Source organism: Sciurus vulgaris (genome assembly GCF_902686455.1).
Source record: "Sciurus vulgaris genome assembly, chromosome: 4".
Lineage (NCBI taxonomy): Eukaryota > Metazoa > Chordata > Mammalia > Rodentia > Sciuridae > Sciurus > Sciurus vulgaris.
Genome location: NC_136464.1, coordinates 143719407 through 143739121, shown reverse-complemented (window position 1 = coordinate 143739121; position 19715 = coordinate 143719407). Strand labels below are relative to the sequence as shown.

At 32.1% G+C, this 19715-nt stretch overlaps 1 protein-coding gene across 7 annotated transcripts in view; it reads left to right on the top strand.

Annotated features, from left to right (window-relative positions):
* The window catches only part of ZC3H13 (zinc finger CCCH-type containing 13), a 79611-nt gene that overhangs the window by 10663 nt on the left and 49233 nt on the right, over positions 1 to 19715 (top strand). For all 7 annotated transcript variants that reach the window (XM_079137884.1, XM_079137882.1, XM_079137883.1 and 4 more), the window contains exons 4-5: positions 350 to 461; positions 14780 to 14888. In XM_079137884.1, the coding sequence (XP_078994010.1) occupies positions 350 to 461; positions 14780 to 14888 (221 nt within the window). The remainder of the gene's footprint in view (positions 1 to 349; positions 462 to 14779; positions 14889 to 19715) is intronic.

The window sequence follows — 19715 nt, the reverse complement described above, 5'->3', positions numbered from 1 at the left end:
CTAATGTATTTATGTTATTAATAGTTAAAGAAGTCAAGCCATTAATCACATATTTATTTTTTCTCAGTTCACATATCGTTTCTCACTCATATCACCAGTACCTGTGTATGTTGAATTGTAACTTACACATTTGCTTGGTATTGGAAGAAGATTTGTGTTGCTCTCAAGTTTTTACATGTTCATATTTAAGCTGAAACAAAATAACTGTTTTTCAGAAATCTAGGAGCCAGGGACTATTAGAAAATTACATTGAGATTTATGAGTTTATTTCTAGAAAACATTCTTACAAAATGTATGTAAACACAGATTTTCATTTTTTGTATCGTTTGTTTTGTGTTTTGATACAAAGGTCCCCAGAAAGACCCACAGGAGACCTCAGAGAAAGAATGAAGAACAAGCGCCAAGATATGGATGCTGAGCCCCAGAAACGAAATACTGAGGAGTCATCCTCACCTGTTAGGGTAGGAATGCATTTCCCCAAACCTGTTTTAAATTTTAGTAGTGATTTATTCTTTATGTACGGTTTTAAATGTTATGATGTATGATAAATATATGGTAAATAGATAGTTAGTCATTATTATGTCCTGTATAGTTTAATGGAATTTAGAGGGAAAAAATTACTTGCCAAAACTGTTTATTTTTTTCTGATAGTTAAGATGAAAAATACTGACTGGCAGAGTTCAAACTGAACTTTGTAAAGTTTTGTACATTGGTGGGAATTGTGAGTATCTAAATTCTGCCATATTTTGCTGCCAAGAAAAATTAAAGTAGCTTAAAGTAGAACACATATAAACTAAAACAATGAAAGCAAATTAGTGGAATAACAAAAGGTGAACTAGAAAACTTAGGTGGAAGAATGCAAATAGGACCACAAAATTTAGCTGTGAGTTTTTTGGCAGTAAAGCCAAATGAGAAATACAATTTATAATGTTGTTCACACACACAAAAAAAGTGTTTCTTAGGAATAAGAATATTTCCCATAGCTATCTTTTTCAAAAAATTTATCATATTTAAGTGTGTGTTTGTGTTTGTAGCAGATTTATAGAGAAATGGTTTAAACATTCATGCAACTGTCACCATAATCAGTTTTCATCACTCTAAAGAGAAACCCCATACCTTTTAGAGTCACCCTTCTTATTTTCCACTGACCACCAGCCCTAAGCAACCACTAAATCCTCTTTCTCTTTTGATAGACATTCCTATATTGGATATTTTACATAAATGGAATCATAAATATGCAATCTTATGTGACCAACTTCTTTCACTGAGCATATTTTCAAGGTTCTTGAAAGATTATAGGCTGCATCAGTATTTCTGTTTTTACCAAATAATATTACATTGTATTGATATGCCACATTTGGTTTATTCATTTATCACGTGATGGATATTTGAGCTGTTTCTGCTTTTTGGCTCTTACGCATAAGGCTGCTCAGAACATTTGTGTACCAGTTTCTCTGTGAACATATGTTTTCATTTCTTTTGGATTTATACAAAGGCGTGAAATGGCTGAGTCATACAGTAACTCCATGTGTAACCTTTTGAGGAACTACCAGACTGTTTTACTAAGAGGCTGTGCCAAAGCTGGGTGTAGTGTTGTGTGCCTATAGTCCCATCACTTGGGAGGCTGAGGCAGGAATTCAGGAGTTCAAGAGACCCACCCCACCTAACCTCAAAAGAGGCTGCACCATTTTACATTTTTTGACAGCAAAGCATGAGGACTGCAATTTCTCCACCTCTTTACCAATAGTTATTATCTGACATTTTAAATATAGCCATCCTCATGGGTGTGAAGTGATAATCTATGTGTTTTTGATTTACCTGATAGCTGACATTGCTTTAACATCTTTTCATGTACTCAGTAACTATTTGTATATCTTCAGAGGTCCTTTGTCCATTTTAAAAATTGGATTGTCTTTATTAGTGTATTTTAAGTGTCCACTATATTTTAAATATAAGTCCCTTATCATATATATGACTTGGCAAATGTTTTCTACCATTCTGTGCATTGTCTTCATATTCTTTTTTAAGTAGTTTTGCTATATTACTTGGGGTAACGCTGAACTTCTGGGCTCAGGTGATTCTTATGCCTCAGCCTCCCAAGTAGCTGGAACTGTAGGCACTTGCCATCACACCCAGCTCTCTTCTTATTCTTGATGTGTCTTTTAAAGTGCAAAAGTTTTTAATTTAATGAATTCCAACTTAATCTGTTTTGTTGTTGCTTATGCTTTTTGTTGTCATTTTAAAAAATATTTTCTAATCTAGGGTCACAAAAGATTTATATTGTTTTCCTCAAAAGAAGTTTATAGTTTTAGGCCTTAAATTTAAGTCTTTGGTACATTTCCAGCTAATTTTTAACTATGGGAAGGGTCCGTCCTCATACTTGTACATGAGGATATCCAGTTGTCCCGTATTATAATTTTTTTAATGAAAGCTATGTAATTGTATAAACAACAACCTCTTCTGTAGTTTCCGATACATATAAGTGTTCTATCATTATTATTTTGTGGTGCTGGGATTGAATGTAAATCCTTGTGTGTGGAAAGTACACACTCTACCACTGAAGTACATCTCTAACCCTGGCTCTAACATATGTAGAAGCTTTCTGTTACTATTTTTGATCCTTAATTAAAAAAAAAAAAAAATTTAATAGTTTCACATTATAATTTTAAAGACTTCCTGGTTTCTAAAATAATGCAGTTTTAAATATGTAGATTTCTTAACAGCTTGTATGATAAAATAGTACAGTTTTAGAAATCTTAAATAGTAATGTCCAAAAAGGTATTTATTAAAATTCCTTAAGAGGGGAGATCATTTTCATAGCACATATGCTGATATTCTACCCCTAATCCATGAAATCATTATTTGTGGGTTAGGCATAAAACCTGTGTATTGCATTTTGAAATAATGTATTGATTTAGAATAATGGATGAACTTTCTGATCAGCTGGTAAATGTTTAAAAACTACTTAGAGGAAAGTCATGCCTTGTAGGATTTATTAATTTCTTTGGTGTAAATACTTCCATAATGGTCAGTTTGAAGCTATCAAAGATATCACTGAATGCATAGTTGGGAAGAGATGCTGAGTATCATACCATTATGTAGTATATAAGGTATTCCCACTATAAACGCACACACACACACACACAATGCAAGTAATCTAAAGAGTAAAATATACTAAAATATTTAAGAATGAATTCTGAGTAATTAACTACCTTTGTTTTTAGCATAATTTGTTATTTATCATTTAATTTCTAATTATGACTTGTTTAATGGCTTCTAGACTTTCTAAAAATTTAAGTCACCTCTTATAAATTAGTGCAAACTACCTCTAGCATACTACTAGATGATCTTGAATAGCATAAGGGGCAGATATCTGGAATATATTACTTTGGGCATTGTTCTTTAAGCTCTGTTGTTAGTTTCCTTACCTATAAAATGGAGGTATTGGCTTTTGTTAATGTGTTGTTGTGAAGAAAATGTATGTAAAACAACGTGATTGACTATTCCATGTTGACTATTTAATAAATGGTATATATTGGTATTAAAATGGCTTTTAGCTTTTTCTTTAATGTAAATTGACCTTAAGCTCTTGATAGAGGATGAATGTTAGCATTGGATATTTAGGTTATTAATGAATATCTAAATATAAATGTGTTGTATAACATAAAGGCATATATATTCATCATATCAAGTTAGAAGAGGGCAAGGTAGGTGTTTTGTTAAGAAATTTAAAGCCAGATTCATGCTTTTCCTAGATAAGAAATTCCTCAAAGGCCCCAGACTTCATATGTATCTAAGGGATAGTCAAGAGTTTAAGGGAATTCACATTTTAAATGTACAGAAAACTGTTAATAAACTGGAACACTAGGGTTTCGATTTTGGGGGGTGCTATGTATGGCAGATTAACAGGTACTTTCCATTTCTGTGGTACATTCCTGCTGCAGCACATGTGACTATGGATCTTCATGTAATGAATTCCTTTAGGAACATCAGATTTATTTTAGGTAAGGGTAGCAGTGGCATAGATAATATAGGCATAGCAGATAGGATGCATGTGGTTTTCAGCAAGTTAACTAAAATGTCACCCCTTTTCTGTTACTGATGTCAACTCTGATACATCTATGAGGTTGATAGATAATCCCCAATTTTGTAGGGAGACAAATTCCTGAATAAATAAAGTGTAAATCTGTAGCATATGTTAGTACGTCAGAGAGTTATAAGGAAAATGCACAATGGAGATAATAAATAACTACTTGAAGAACCAGGGAACACTACTCAGAGGGAACTGACATTTGCCCTGGGTATTAAAGGATAGGTAAGTGAATGGGGGTGGCAGGGAAGAAGAAAAATCCAATACGATAATGGTCAGGCATTTTAAAGGACTAATGTGTTTGAGAAACCCTGAGACTGGTTGCCTAGGGTCTAGGAACTATAGTATCTGAATGTAAGATAAGGACTAAAGAAGTATACGAGGACCAGACTGTGACTGGTTTTGTGTGTCACACTATGGTTTAGCAATAGAGAAAAGAAATTTGTATGCCAGGAGATCTGTCTTGTTCACCAATTTACTTTCATCCAGAACATGGAACTAGTAAGGTGACTTGATAAAAAGTGGTTCTGATGTACAGCCAGGCTTGAGAATCCTCTAGTAGTCTGGGATCTGTGATGTCCATGGTGGCTAGTCTGAATTGAGATGTGCCATAGTGTAAAATACATACTGAATTTCAGAGACATAGTACTGAAAGAAAATAAAATACCTCATTTTTATATTGGATTATATGTTGAAATGTCAACAGTTCCAATCTATTGGATTAAATAAAATATATTATCAACATTTTTGTTGTTGTTGATCGAACCCAGGGCCTCCTATATTCTAGGCAAGCGTTCTACTGTTGGACTACATCTCCAACCCTTTATAAATTTTATTTTGAGGTAGAATCTCTGTTACCAGGATGGTTTTGAACTTCTGATTCTTCTGCCTCAGCCTCCCAGCTACTCAAGTAGCTGGGATCATAGGTGTGTTCCTCAATGCCTGGCTTTATTATCAGTATTTTAATTTTACCCGTTCCATTTTTCTTTTTAACATGGTAATGAAAAATATGAAATTACTTATGTATTTATGTTACATATTTGTATTGGAAAGGACTGCCCTAGTTGATATGAACAGAAATTAACATAGTGGAACTGACAGTTAAGAGACCTATTTAGAGTCTGTAGGAAATTGATGCTTTTAATAATCTAGTGAACTTTTCAAATACAGTAATTGAATTTTGTTGTCTTCTATAACAGAGTCTTGTAATTTTGTAAAATTTAAGCACAATAGAAAAATTAGCATTGAAAGCAAAATTAGACCCCTGACTATAGTGGTCAAGAAGAATTTTCAAGCATTTGTTGATGATAGGGATGTTAATGGGCTATGGGGGTCCTTGTCTCTTAGGAGATGCTTTGTGGCTGCAGTCAGGAAGGATTAAATTATTCATCATCATGGAGAATATCTATTTTAGGTATCCCTTTGCTTACCTAAAATCTTACCTCAGAACATATTGCAAAGGCAATGATCTGTTTATTTTCACATATTGATTTTTTTAAAATTTTTATTGTGGCAAAACATACATAATATTTTCCATTTTAACCATTTTTGATGTACAGTTGAATGATACTTTGTTTTTACAGTCTTCAGTTTTTTTTTTTATCTGCCTTCTAATATGAAATTGAAACAATTAAAATAATGTTACAGCTGGTATTAATTTTGAATGTTAATTATTTCAACAGGTTTAATATTTTTAAAAATATTTTTCTTAATCTATCATTTTAATGATTTTTTCCTGGTCCCTATAGTCATTTTCAGAGATTTTTCTTTTGCAACTTCAGAATAATATTCTCTTTCCCTTGCCTAATGTTTTATCAGTTGCTTTGGTTTCCTGCCCTAAACTGGTTACTTATCTAGACTTGATATTTGTCCTGGATCAATTTAATAAGATTATTTCTCAGATTTTTTTTTTTTTTTTTTCTGATTTCGGTTTGTAGGTGGATCTCAAGGTGAATCTTGATTACCCAACTTCCAGCCTATTCCACATGTCTTGTAGGATACCATTTATTTTGACTTTGCATGTTTACCTCAGCACACATACTCTAAAATTGACTTTGCACGCTGTGGTAGAGCTTTTGTTGCTCTTAATTGCCAGGTTCAATCATATTCTGAATCAAAAATTAAGTCCTAGCCAGAAGCTACTGTTTCTGGGAACTGTACCTTCCAGAATGTATATATAATTATTAGTTTTGCTTCACAGTCTCCTATAAACTCTCTTCCTTCTCCCATCCCCTAGTCTATTACTTTGCTCTTTTTATGTACCTCGATACTTTTAACTAGGTTTCAAAACAATAACCCTGACTAGGGAAGGGGACAGTACTATAACTGCTGTGCTAAATAGTATTCATGTAGAGGTAGACTTTTTAAGTTAGAGGGCCATTACACTGTTACTAACTATCCTGAGTAAGTTTCTTGACCTTGCTTTTTTAATCAGTAAAATAAATGTACCTGCCCCAATGTGTCACAAGTTAGGGAGAGAATAAAGTGAGAAAGTATGTATGAAAATTCTTAGGAAAGAATAAAGCATAGTGTAAATGCAAAATAGGAATACTAGTCACCAAATCAGCAATTAGGAAGCTGATTGCTATAGTTATAAATAGATCAAATGAATGTTTATTTCAAAAGAAAGGTTTAGAAGAGAAGGATAAGAGCACAAATTTGGTAATGAATGTGTAGTATAGGATAATTATGGGGTTTTAAAATTGTAGTACAAGATTTCATAAGGGGAAAAAATCATGCTATCCCTTGTCATTAAACAACCATTTATTTTGTTCATAAATTCCATCAGCAATTTAGAAAGGGTACAGTATGGACATCTTGTCTTTTTCGTGATGTATGGGCCTTAGCTTAAGTTCTGAAAGCATGTGAGTTGGAATCATTTGAAGGTGTACTTGTTCACTCACATGTCTGGTAGTTGATGCTAGCTGTCAGCTGGAGACTGGTTCATCTCCATGTGGTTCTCTTCATGTGAATAGCTTGGGCTTCCCCAAAGTCTAATGGATGGATTCCAAGGGAACAGACAGACAGATACATGTAGATGCACAGTGACCACAGACCACATAATAAGACATGGCAAGTACACATGCACACCATTCCTCTGATTGAAGAATGGCATTAGAAATGAAAATCTAGGAGCTAGATGTGTTTATTGCTATTGGGTTGTCATTTCTTTCAAGACCTCTCAGCTGAGAGAGCAAAGAAATTTATATGGGTATTCTAACTAGTATATATGAATAAATCTAGTGACCATCTGTATTTATATTAAGCTAATCATCAGTTCTTACCGATGTCTCTTCAAAATTAATCCATTGCCACTATTATATTTTTAAGCCCAAATGCCCCCTTACCTCTGGGAGCTTTTTATGTTGGATCTTGAGCTCATTTAAAATTTTTATTGAGGTGCAATTTGTAAACAATGAAATGTTCCCATTTTAAGTATGTAGTTTGATTCTTGACAGATGTACACTGTTCTACAACCACAATCAAGATATATAGAACATTTCTATCATCCCAGAATGTATCTTTTTGCCCTTTTGTAGTCAGTCACCTCCTAAACTCATTCCTGATAACCTCTGATATGTCCCTGATTGGAATTATATGTATTTCTTGTCTTGATTCTTTCAGAATAATACTTTTGAAATTCACCCACATTGTTGATTGTATCGGTAGTTTTTCCTCTTATTGCTGATTAGTATGCTATTATATGAACGTGTGAAGATTGGTTTATCCATTCATCAGTTATTTGGATTATTATTAGTTTTCAGCTATTATGAATAAAACTGCTATGAACATGAGTGTAGGTTTTTGTGTGGACATAGGTTATCTTTGGATAAATACCTAGAAATAGAATGGTGAGTATATGATATGTATATATTTGACTTTATAAGAAACTGCTTATGTAATTTTCCAAAGTACTTGTTCCATTTTACATTTTCATCCACAATAAATGAGTTTTTTTTTCTTTTTGAAATTCTTGCCAATACTTGACATTGTTGGTCTTTTTTATTTTAGTTATTCGAGTTATGTATGTTTTACCTTGAATTTCTTGATGATTAGTCATGTTGACCATCTCTGATTATATTCACTGGATATTTGTATATCTTATGTGTGTCTTTCATTGAACGTTTAGCTGTTTACATCTTTTCCTCATAAATTAATGTCTTTGTCTTATAAACTTGATATTCCTGATACCAGTTCTTAGTGAGGTCTACGTATGTATGTTTCCCCAGTGTGTGGCTTGCCATTTCATTCTTTCATTGCAATTTTCATTTCTTTCAAAATGTCTTTCCTCTTTGATGAAGTTCAGTGATATCCTTTTGTTTTAGTTAGCTTTTTTTTTTGTTACAACCAAAACACCTGACAAGAACAACTAAAGGAGGAAAATATTATCATGGGGCTCATCAGTCCATAAAAGGCTGGCTCCATTTTCTGGGGCTGGAGATTAGGCAGAGCATTATCATGGAAGAAAGTGGCTCAGGACATGACAATCAGGAAGCAGAGAGAGAACTCTGCCCAACAAAGACAATATATAAACTCCAAAGGCACTCTCCCAGGGGTCCACCTCCTCCAGCCACACCCTACCTGCCTACAATTATTCAGTTAATCCCTTCAGGGGATTAATTCACTGATAGGATTTAGGCTCTCATAACTGGATGATTTAATTTTACCTGTAAACCTTGCATTGTCTCATACATGAACTTTTGGGGTACAAGTCACTTTTAAACTGTAACACTGTTGTTTTAATTCCAGCTCAGTAATCTTTGATAGTTCTATTGTTTCATGTGTTCAGACATACTCTATACTTGGAATCAGTCATTTTTCCCTGAAGTTCTTAACTTATTGCCATTACATTAGTCATTGTTTTTATTGCTTTTCATTAAGCATACTTTGGAAATATATGTGTATTATCTCTTAAAAAAAGAAGCAGAACTATGCTCAAATAATTCAGATTTAGGATTCCAGGGCTTTTATTTAATTTTTTTGGTTTTTTTTTTTTTTTTTTCCCCTCTTAATGCTGAACCCCATAGTTTGGTCCCTTTTGACATTGATTTTATCTGTCTTATCTTCAATAGTTCCAGAATAGCAATTAAGAATTTTATTACTAGTATGATTACTCAAAAGAGCTCAAAAATTTTCATAGTTCTTAATATATATCCTATTACAGATACACCTGTTAAATCTTTCCATTAGGAATATATAATTAAATTATTGTATTTTAAGTGACTTGAAATAGTTCTTGTATATATGGTTAAGCCACCAAATTGATACATAGTTGGGTTCATTTATTTCATTTTGATGTTAAAATTTGACTTCCTTTTTTTAATCTTGAGTGAATTCAAACTTTGACCTACAAAACAGTCTACATTAAAAAAAAAAAAAGTCTAACTTCCATCCCTTGATCACTCTTCTTTGTAGGTAACCACTTTCATCTTGCTACATATATATGTGTGTATGTGTGTGCTTATATATAAGTTTATACACATACCTATATGTGTGTATATGCACACAGATTTGTGTGTAAATAAAAGGTAGCATGCTTTATATATTTTTCTTCACTTGCTTTTTTTACTTAATGCTATATCCCGGTGATCTTTCCATAGTAATGTGTAGGACTATTTCTTATACATTTTTACTGTTTACATTATACATTATTCAACTGTTTTCTATATGAGAAATATAGGTTATTTCAGTCTTGCTATTATGTAGGGCTGCAGTGGGTGACTGTGCACTTGTCATTTTGTATTTTTATGGGTTTTGGGAAAGATACAGTTCTAGAAAAGGGATTGCTGGGTCAAAGGATTAATGTCCATACAGTTAAATAATGACAGGGTCATTTGCACTGTTTCCAGTAGTATATGACAGTGCCTATTTATTTCCCCTTGCCTGCCTTAGTGTGTATTGTCAGGCTTGTATTTTTGCCAGTTTGATAGGAGAAACATGGCATATCAGTGTAGTTTTAATTTGTTTCTCTCATTTTGACATTAGTCATTCTCATGTTATTTAAGTATAATTTTTGTGAATTCTGTCTCTGTTTCCTGTCCATTCCCCCCCCTCCAGTTTTTATTTGTTTTTGTTTTTGTTTTTGTTTTTTTTGAGAGGGGGGGGTTACTTATATCTATTTTTAAATCTCTATTTTAGGGATGCAGATTGAACATCCCTTATCCCAAATCCTGAGACCAGAAATGTTTGGAATTTTGGATTTTTATGGATTTGGGGATATTTGTTTATATATAATGAAACATTTTAGGGATGGGACCTGCATTTAAACATGAAATCATATAAAGATATATATGAAGCCTGAAGGTAATTTTACACAGTATTTTCTGCCTGCCCCTGTATATTCATGTGACCTGTCACATGAGGTTAGATAGAGAATATTTCACATGTGGAATCTTGGTGCTCAAAAAGTTTCAGATTTTGGAGCATTTCAAATTTTAGATTTTTGGATTAGGGATATTTAACCCGTAATAACCTTTTGCTTTTGTTATCTATTACAGGTAATTTCATTCGTCTTTTTTTAAAAAATAGACTTTATTTTTAGAACAGTTTTAGGTTCATAGCAAAATTGAATGGAAGGTACAGAGATTTCTCACGTACCCTCTCTTTCTGCACATATGCAGCTCCTCAAACTCCATCTGTGTCTCACCACATAGTGTTGAATTTGTAATAGTGACCCTATCAAAAAATCATTATCACTTTAAAAATGTAGTATACATTTGGCCTTTTAGTCTTATCCATTTGCTTGCTGAAGGACATGGTTGCTCCTAAGTTTTGGCATGCAGGCTTTTGTGTGGACCTAAGTTTTAACTCCTTTGAAATACCAAGTAATGTTATTGCTGGATTTTACAAAAGGCTTGTGCTTAGTTTTATAAGAAACTGCCAAACTGCTGGGCACAGTGGCACACATCTGTAATTCCAGCTACTCAGGAGGCTGAGGCAGGAGGATTTCAAATTCGAGGCCAAACAAGGCAATTTAGTAAGACCTTGTCTCAAAATAAAAAATAGAACATACTGGGAATGTAGCTCAGTGGTAGAGTACCCCTGGATTCAATTCCCAATATTGGGGGCCAGCTACTAACCTAATTTCCAAACTGGCTATATCATTTTGATTCCTTCCACCAATGAATGAGTTCATGTTGCTCCACAACTCACCAGCATTTGGTTTTACCAGTATATTGAATTTTAACTGCCTTCAGATACCACCACACTGTGTATAGTGGTTTCTATTATTTTTTGCAGTTTCTTAAATGACATATCATGCTGAACATCTTTTCATATGCTGATTTGCCATCTGATAAAAGTGTGTGTTTAGGTCTTTGACCCAGTTTTCAATCAGGTTGTTTTGTTACTGAGTTTTAAGAATTCTTCACATTTTGGATAACAGTTATCAGATGTCCTTTGCAAATGTTTTCTATTGGTCTTTGACTATTTTATTCTCTTGACAATATCTTTCATAAAGCAGATGTTATAAATTTTAATGAAGTCCAGCTTATCAATTATTTCTTTCATGGATGGTGCCTTTGATGTTACACTTAAAATGTCAGTGCCATACCCAAAATCATATAGATATTTTCTTCTTATCTTCTAGTACATTTTACACTTAGGTCTGCAATCTGTTTTTAGTTAATTTTTGTGAAGGATGTAAGTACATGTGTGTCTAGATTCTTTTTTTTTTTTTTTTGCATGTGGACGTCCAGTTGTTCTAGCACCATTTGTTGAAAGACTATTCTTTTTCTACTCACTTGTGTTTATTCTTTTGTCAAAGATCAGTTGATTATTTCTCTGTGCGTCTATTTCTTGGCACTTTTTAAAAAATATTTGTATATTATATCAATTGATAACCACACTGTATTGATTACTGTAGCTTTATATTAAGTCTTGACGTCCAGTAGTAGTGCTCCAACTTTGATCTTCAGTCTTTTGTTGTCTACTCTGAATCTCCATAAAAACTTTAGAATCAGTTTGTCATATATCTACAAAGTAACTTACTTGGATTTTGCTGTGAGTTATATTTAATCCTTCAATCAATTTTCGAAAAACTGGCATATAGATAATATGAACTCTTTAATTTGGGGTAGTATATTTTATTGAAACATTGGCAGATTTGTATAGAGAAGATGGCAGAGTAACAAGAAGTGTGAAAATCATGAAATGTGTATGTACAATAAACATAGTTTATCTTTGACCTTTGGTCTAGTATAAGATTTGTTCAAATATTTAAAGGGCTAGCATGTGGAAAAAGTGTTAAATTTCTTTTGCATGATTCCAGAGATCAGAACTAGTCCTAAAGAAAATTTTTCTTCATGAAATAGGAGGTTATATTATATGATTCACAAAGGCTCCTAACATTTCATTATTTAGTTACTAATTCACTTATTATAGTATTGGTTCTCAACTCTTAGCCTCAAGACTTTCGTTTGTTTTATATCTTACTGTCTTACAATAAAAGTCAAAATGAACATATAATGTTCAAGAAATATGTGTATAACAATATTAAAATAGAAATGAAATCAGTTATTAAGTATCCACAATTATTTATTGCATTTCTGAAATCCAAAAAACATAGTCTGATGTTTTTCCAAAATTAGGCATAGACTTATGTGGCAGTAAAACTTACTTGAAATGACCTAATTATAATCTTTACTCAGTTGGTGAATTCCTGTTTTTCTAAAAAATATTAGTATGTTTGATCAGAGGCTGCCACTGCACACCCAAGCTATTGTCAGTGTTAATGTGCTTTGAAATTCAAAAAAATTCTGAAATATCTGGTGCCAGTGGTTTTGACTAAATGTTGTGGTTCTGTAACAAGTATTTAAACACATGTATGTTCTAGGATGACTAATTATAGAAAATAAAATGTCAGAAGATTACACTTCTAATAAATATGTTTGAATTTAAGAGATGATGACAAACTATTCTATTCAAGAAATATAGGAATGTGAAAGCAAACCATGGTACTCATATGACAAGTAATTCCAGATCCCATTTCTTTGAATATAAAACAAAGGGGGAAATAACTTTGATAAAGGAATAGCATGCTTGAACAAGTTATATGTTGTTGAAGTAGAGAAAATGAGGAAATATGATATTCTTTTAAATGACTGAGGCTTTTCTGATAAGTATTATCAAAGTAATCTCTTATATTATGATTTGAAGTGAGATAGGGACAAATTATTAGGAAAAAACATTATTTTTTAACTTGACATTTCATCACATATTGAAGCTGCAGGTAGTCTGTAGTGTTTAATAATAGATATTTTTAAGACGTGGGCAACTCAAAAATTATATAATTTCAATACAAGATACTTATGAAATATTTACATAAATAATGACTTTTTATTTCTGTTTCTAAATCTAAAAAAAATAAACTTATAGTCAGGCAATTATACTTTAGCAGAAAGCACAAAGCATTTTATTTATTAATTTGGAAAAAATATCCTTTAACATATTTTTGATGTGGTTATATACAATATATATTTATAGTGGGTTTAATTAACAGTATTCCAAAGTTGCATGGGATATAAGGACAGTTCTTCATTGATGTTCCACAGGTTATATTTTTTGATTCAAAATAGATTGTCTTCCTATTTTTCTCTGTACAAATAAGAGCTCATTTTCTTTTCTTGACCCTTTACAATTTTTCCATGGCAGTTTTGTCATTTAATCTTCTAATAACTTGTATTAGCCTTATATGGTCTTACCAGCAACTATATATATCATTTTGCAATTAAGTCTTACAACATATTTATACCTAAATATGTAAAATTGAGAGGCAGTTATGTCAGAGATCTTTAAAAATAAAACTTGAAGAAATTGATTTGTGTTTTGGGCAGCCAAATTATATCATTGGTAATACTTCAAAGTTTGAGCATATAATGTTATTTATTGTCATTATTTTGTATTTTGTAGATTGTTAATAAAAGTGAGAATTTCATTGTGGTGGAATGACAACAGTTATATGGCACTGGTTATTTTCTCACCACCTAGTAAAATGTGCTTTGGAATCTTATAAAATAGGATCTTGAATTGAATTTTATAAGTGTAATTACTGTTGTCCTGTTTTGTGCATAGGATACTGTTATACCTGTTTTTCCAAAGTAAAACCTGTCCTTTAACTACCATATTAAGGATTAATCTGTTAACTGTTTTAGCTACCATTTGGGTTCATCAAAATAAGTAAAATCTCTTTTTAAAAAGTCTTTATAGAACTATTAAATTATTAAATGAGTTTGATTTATCCTTAGGTATGCAGAAAAATGGATACTATTTTAGATCAATGATTTTTGAACATCTGTAAATAGCTGAACTTTTTTAATTTTTAGATATGGTCACTTACAAATCTTTTCCATTTTATCCATTTTAAACTGTCTTTTCCCACATGGTTTTTCCATAGAAACCTAGTAGTAGAATATCAAACACTTAATAGTTTTACATTTATATTGCATTTTCTGAATCTTAGCTACTTCTTACATTTACTAAATTGCAGTTCTTAATAAAGTAATTATACTATATTCTTATCATTTTGTTGCTGTACTAGAACTTAATGCTCCTCTGTACTTGTAGATAAATGATTATTTACAAAACTAATTTGATGAAATAAGGATGACTGAAATTAAAACACTATGTATTACAATAACTACCTTATATATTATTTTAAAATACACTAATCTGTGCGTATATACTTTTTAGAAAGAATCTTCAAGAGGAAGACATAGAGAAAAAGAAGACATAAAAATCACCAAGGAGAGAACTCCAGAAAGTGAAGAAGAAAATGTAGAATGGGAAGCTACTAGAGATGGTGAGTTTCAGAATCTTTGCATACTTAATCAATTCTTGATTATTTACTTTTTAGACCTTTTATAGGCTTTAAAACATTTTTCAAGGCTATATGCGATGGTGCATACCTGTAATCCAAGCTAATCAGGACTGGAGCAGGAGGATTGTTAAGTTCTGGGCCAGCCTGGGAAACTTAGTGAGACACTGTCTCAGAAAAATAAAAAGGGCTGGAGATGTAGCTCAGTGGTAGAGCATTCCTGGGTTCTGTCCCTAATATAGCAAAATCAAAAGCCAATCATTACTTATTACCTGTGATCTCCCCATTGTTTCAGAATTATTGTGTTTCTGAGTTACAGGATAGAAACTAGCAAATGGCAGCCCTTTACAAAAGCAGAAAAAAGAGTTTGCAGTGCATATTTCAACTTCACTATCCTATTTTTCTCTTTAAAACTGTGTATTATCGTAGTTCTTTATTACAGTTGTAAATTTTTAAATTCCTCAATACTAAAGTTAAAAAATTAAATTTAAATTTATGTTGTTTTACATAAAATATTTTAAAATGAGATTTTTAAGTCTTAAATTCTTGGGAAAATTATTTCTAAGAAATTTGGCTTTCATTCTATCAGAAGAAATTAGATGATAATTGAGTCCTGGAATTTATTCATAAAAATTAGCAAAATCATCTTTGAGTTGTTGTCTTAACAAATAAGTATTTATTTTTCATACCATGAATGTTCTCTTTTCTCCACCTCTTTGATCCATAAGGTGAGCACTTGTAATTTCATGTTCCCAGTTATAGAGAAAGGGAACCGAATATTTGCTGAATACAATGAATATACTGGACATTTTAACATAATTTTTATTCTCATTCAGAAGCTATGTTATCCTATTTTCAGATGACAAAACTAAAGGGCTTAAGAATTTTAACAGCTTTTTCAATGGTAAGCTGTAAACTTACACCAGAGTTTAAAAACTATAGCATATGATATGAAATGTTGCTTGTTTTTGTTTTCGAAAACAAACTTGTTGGAACACAGCCATACCTGTTTGGCTGCATATTACTTTTGGGGGACAGTGGCTGATTTCAGTGAGTCCTTGTGATAGAGAACCAAGAACTTGCATGTCTAGGATATTTATTACTGTATTTCAGAATGATCTCTAAAACAGACCAAGGCTTGAAAAGTACCCTACATGTCTCTCCAGTAATTGGAACATCAGTACTTATTAAGGAACAGTACAATCTGCTCAAAAGTTATTTCTAAGAAAAAACAGGAAAATTCCTTATGATTAGTTCATTGGCTTTATAATCTAATATTACTTCTATAAAATTATAATAATTAGTTGATATATTGCAGTATTTATTTTCCTCTTATTCTGTGTAGATCTTTCTTCTGCCCTTGTATTCTAAATCTGATTTCTTCCTACCTCAGCAGCTATGTTCATTAGCTGTATTACTAACATCCTTTTCTTATATTATTTCTCAGCTACTGCCCTGCTTATTCCCACTTAACAGCTAAATTCTTCAGAGTGAACTTTTGAATGTACCTTATTATCTCTGTTTTTTCACCTGATACTTAGTATACAGTTTTCTGCTCCACCAAAGCTGCTCTTAAAGGTTACTAATAACCTCTTTGCTGAATAAATGGAGCTGTACTTGTGTCTATCTTAAAGTGACCTTTCTGCAGCATTTGACACATCTCAGAGCTCCTGTCCTAAAAACCACTCTTTTGCTTGACTTGCACTGTCACTCTTCAGTTTTTTGTCTTCCTGTTTAAGTCTTTCAGTCATATAGAGACTCCTTGTGTTTTGTCCCTTATTTGTTGATCTCTTAACATCTTGCCCTTGGCTGTCTTCTTGGGGAAAAAAAAAATCGAAAATGATTTTTTAATATATTTTTTAGTTGATGGACCTTTGTTTTATTTACTTGTTTATTTATTTATTTAGCTAGCTAGCTGAGAATCAAACCCAGTGCCTCACATGCCAGGTGAGCGTGCTGTACCACTGAGCCACAACCCTAGCCCTAAAGTGATTTTACTTTGAGACTTATAGGAAAAAATTTTAATGGTAGTTTTACATATAAAACATCACATGGTAATTTCTTGTTTTTCTTTGGTTAACTGAATTTGAGAAATTTAAAAACTACTTATTAATTATTTGACAAAGATAGTAATAAACCCTAATATATACTTTTATGCAAAATACTATTCTTACAAGGAAAAATATGAGGAAGTGATAGTGTTTTACATGTTTTTTTCAAGGCAATTCAGTGTCTGGCTTATTAATAGAATTCAGCTGAATTTTCATATCAGCTTCTACATTCAATCTGTTAAAGATATCACATCTGGAAAACTCTATTATGTACTCAGTGGAGAATTAATAAACCAGGCAAGTATTATAGAAATAGTTTTGATCTTTTGGATCTTTTGAAATTGGAATGTACCCTCCTCCCCACCACCAAATCCTCAGACTGTTCTCTGAGAACCATGTACAGAGGCAGCTTCTAAGATTTTTGGTTGTTTTCCTTTTGCCTTGCGTTCTTCTTCTTTTAGTTTTTACTTCTAGATGAAGTTGTGCTTCCAGGCCTCATTAACTTCTATGTTAATGACTCCAAAATCTAGAATTTTCAGTTGATTTTCCAGATTGAAAGATTTAACATTCATCAACTGAGTATCTCCAGCTAAGTTCCATATCTTAAAAATACTATTTTTCTAAATATCATTGGTTCCTAATAAGCCTGAATGTCATTATTGATTCTCTTTCTTTCCTTCCATCCAGGCATTTACAGAATAGCAACATTTCTACCTGTTGAATATCTTTCAAAACCATCCATTTCTCTTAATTTACTACTATTATTCTAGTTTTTAAGATATTTGTTTATTGCCTATGAATATATTTCTCCAAAATAACCTTCTAATCTCATCCCTTGTTTAATGTTATGTCTCCTAGTTCCTTCTGTTTTCTAAACCCCAAATGATCTTAAATTTTTTTTATTAAAACAAATGATGCCTATATAAATACAATCCACAAAATAGCCCCTTTTTGTGCCTACCTTCTTTTGCTAACCATACATCTCTAAGATTCAGTCATATATTCTATTGCACATAGTTGTAGTTCATGAATTTTTATTGCGCTGTAGTATTTCATTGTATAAATGTGCCGTAAGTTATCCATTCTACTGTTAATGAACATTTAGGTAATTTTCAGTTTAGGGCTATTATGACCAAGGCGTTATTAATAGTCTTAAACATATATTTTGGTAAACATGAACATTTCTCTTAAGTTTGAGCTCCAAAGTAAATTGCTGAGCCATGGAATATGTGTGTGTGTTCATCCTTAGTAGATAATACCAAATAAAAATTGGTATACTAGTTACCCCTGTAGTATTTTTTACTCTTTTCATCTCAGCCTTTTGAGAAGTGTTTAGTGATATCTCTCTTTTTTTTTTTTGTGGTGCAAGGCAAGCACTCTACCAACTGAGCTACCTCCCCAGCCCTATAGTGGTATCTTAATGTGGTTTTATTTTGTACTTTCCTAATGGAATTGAAAACTTTTTCAGATGTTTATCAACCATTGTACAACCCAATTTTGTACAATTCTGCCTCTTCTGTTGTGTTTATTTCTTAGTGATTATAGGAATTCTTTATATTTTCTGGATATGAGAGTTTTATGAAATACTTGTGTACTGCAACTATTTTTTATCCTTCTGTGAGTTGCAGAGTCATCTTAAAAAAAAAAAAAAGTTGGTTCATTTTACTCCCCTGTTAAAAAATCTCCAATTTCCCATTGCCTTCAGGAGCAAGTACAGATATTTATTGTGCCTACCGAACTTTTCTTTATCTGGTTGCTTTTTAAATTTTCAGTCCCCATCCCCAATTGTTTTTGTTTTTTACACTTCTTGTATTTATTCATTACGTGCAGTAACATAAAAAACAAAAGTATCATTGTAGTAGAAATATTTTGGTAACCTTGGAGGCAGGTTCATCCTCCTAAAATAAATATAAAATCCAAAAGCCATTGGATATTCAGAAATTTCTGTATAAATGTAGAAGTTAAAGAGGTGATAGGCTCGAGTAAATTTTTGACATGTGTAATGTGCTAGCATTAATAAAGACACTAATATAAACATACAGTGAGCTCCCACAAATATGGAAGAAAATTAGCTTAAAAATGGGCCCCAAAAATTGGATAGGTAACTCAGAAGAAATAGAAATAACCAATAAATACTCAACTTTACTGCAGGGAAAGGCTGATAAGAAAATAAAGACAGGACTGGAAGTCAGTGGTAGAACATTTGCCTAGCATATGCATGGCCCTGGATTCAATCTCCAGTGTCACAAAAATAGATACATATGTACATACATATGTACAGAGTTTTCATCCATCATTTTGGCAGAAATGAGGAATACTGATGTTTTCAAGTGAGAGTTTACATTGGTAAACCTGTTTTGGATTGCAGTTGGACCATAGTGAAAACAGAGACTCTACTTATATCTTTGATCAACAAATTGCAGTTTGAGAAATTTGTAATAAAAGAATACTGGTACTTATAAATCAAGGTAGATATTAAAATGTTCATTGAAGTCTTTCTGATAGCAGCAAAATATTGAAAACAAACTGCACATCTGTTAGAACAAAACTGGTCAAGTAAGTTATAGTATGTTCACATTTTACAATGCTTTGTAGATATTAAAGTGAAGATGACTAAGCTCTGTGTATAACATGGAAAGATCTTGTTTATAGAGCAGTGTTAGTAGTTTTGATTCTATTGTTTAATAAGAAACTATAAAGGTTTATTTTTATGCATTCAACACTAAATTGTTTGCATTATTACTACTGCAGTGAGGATACC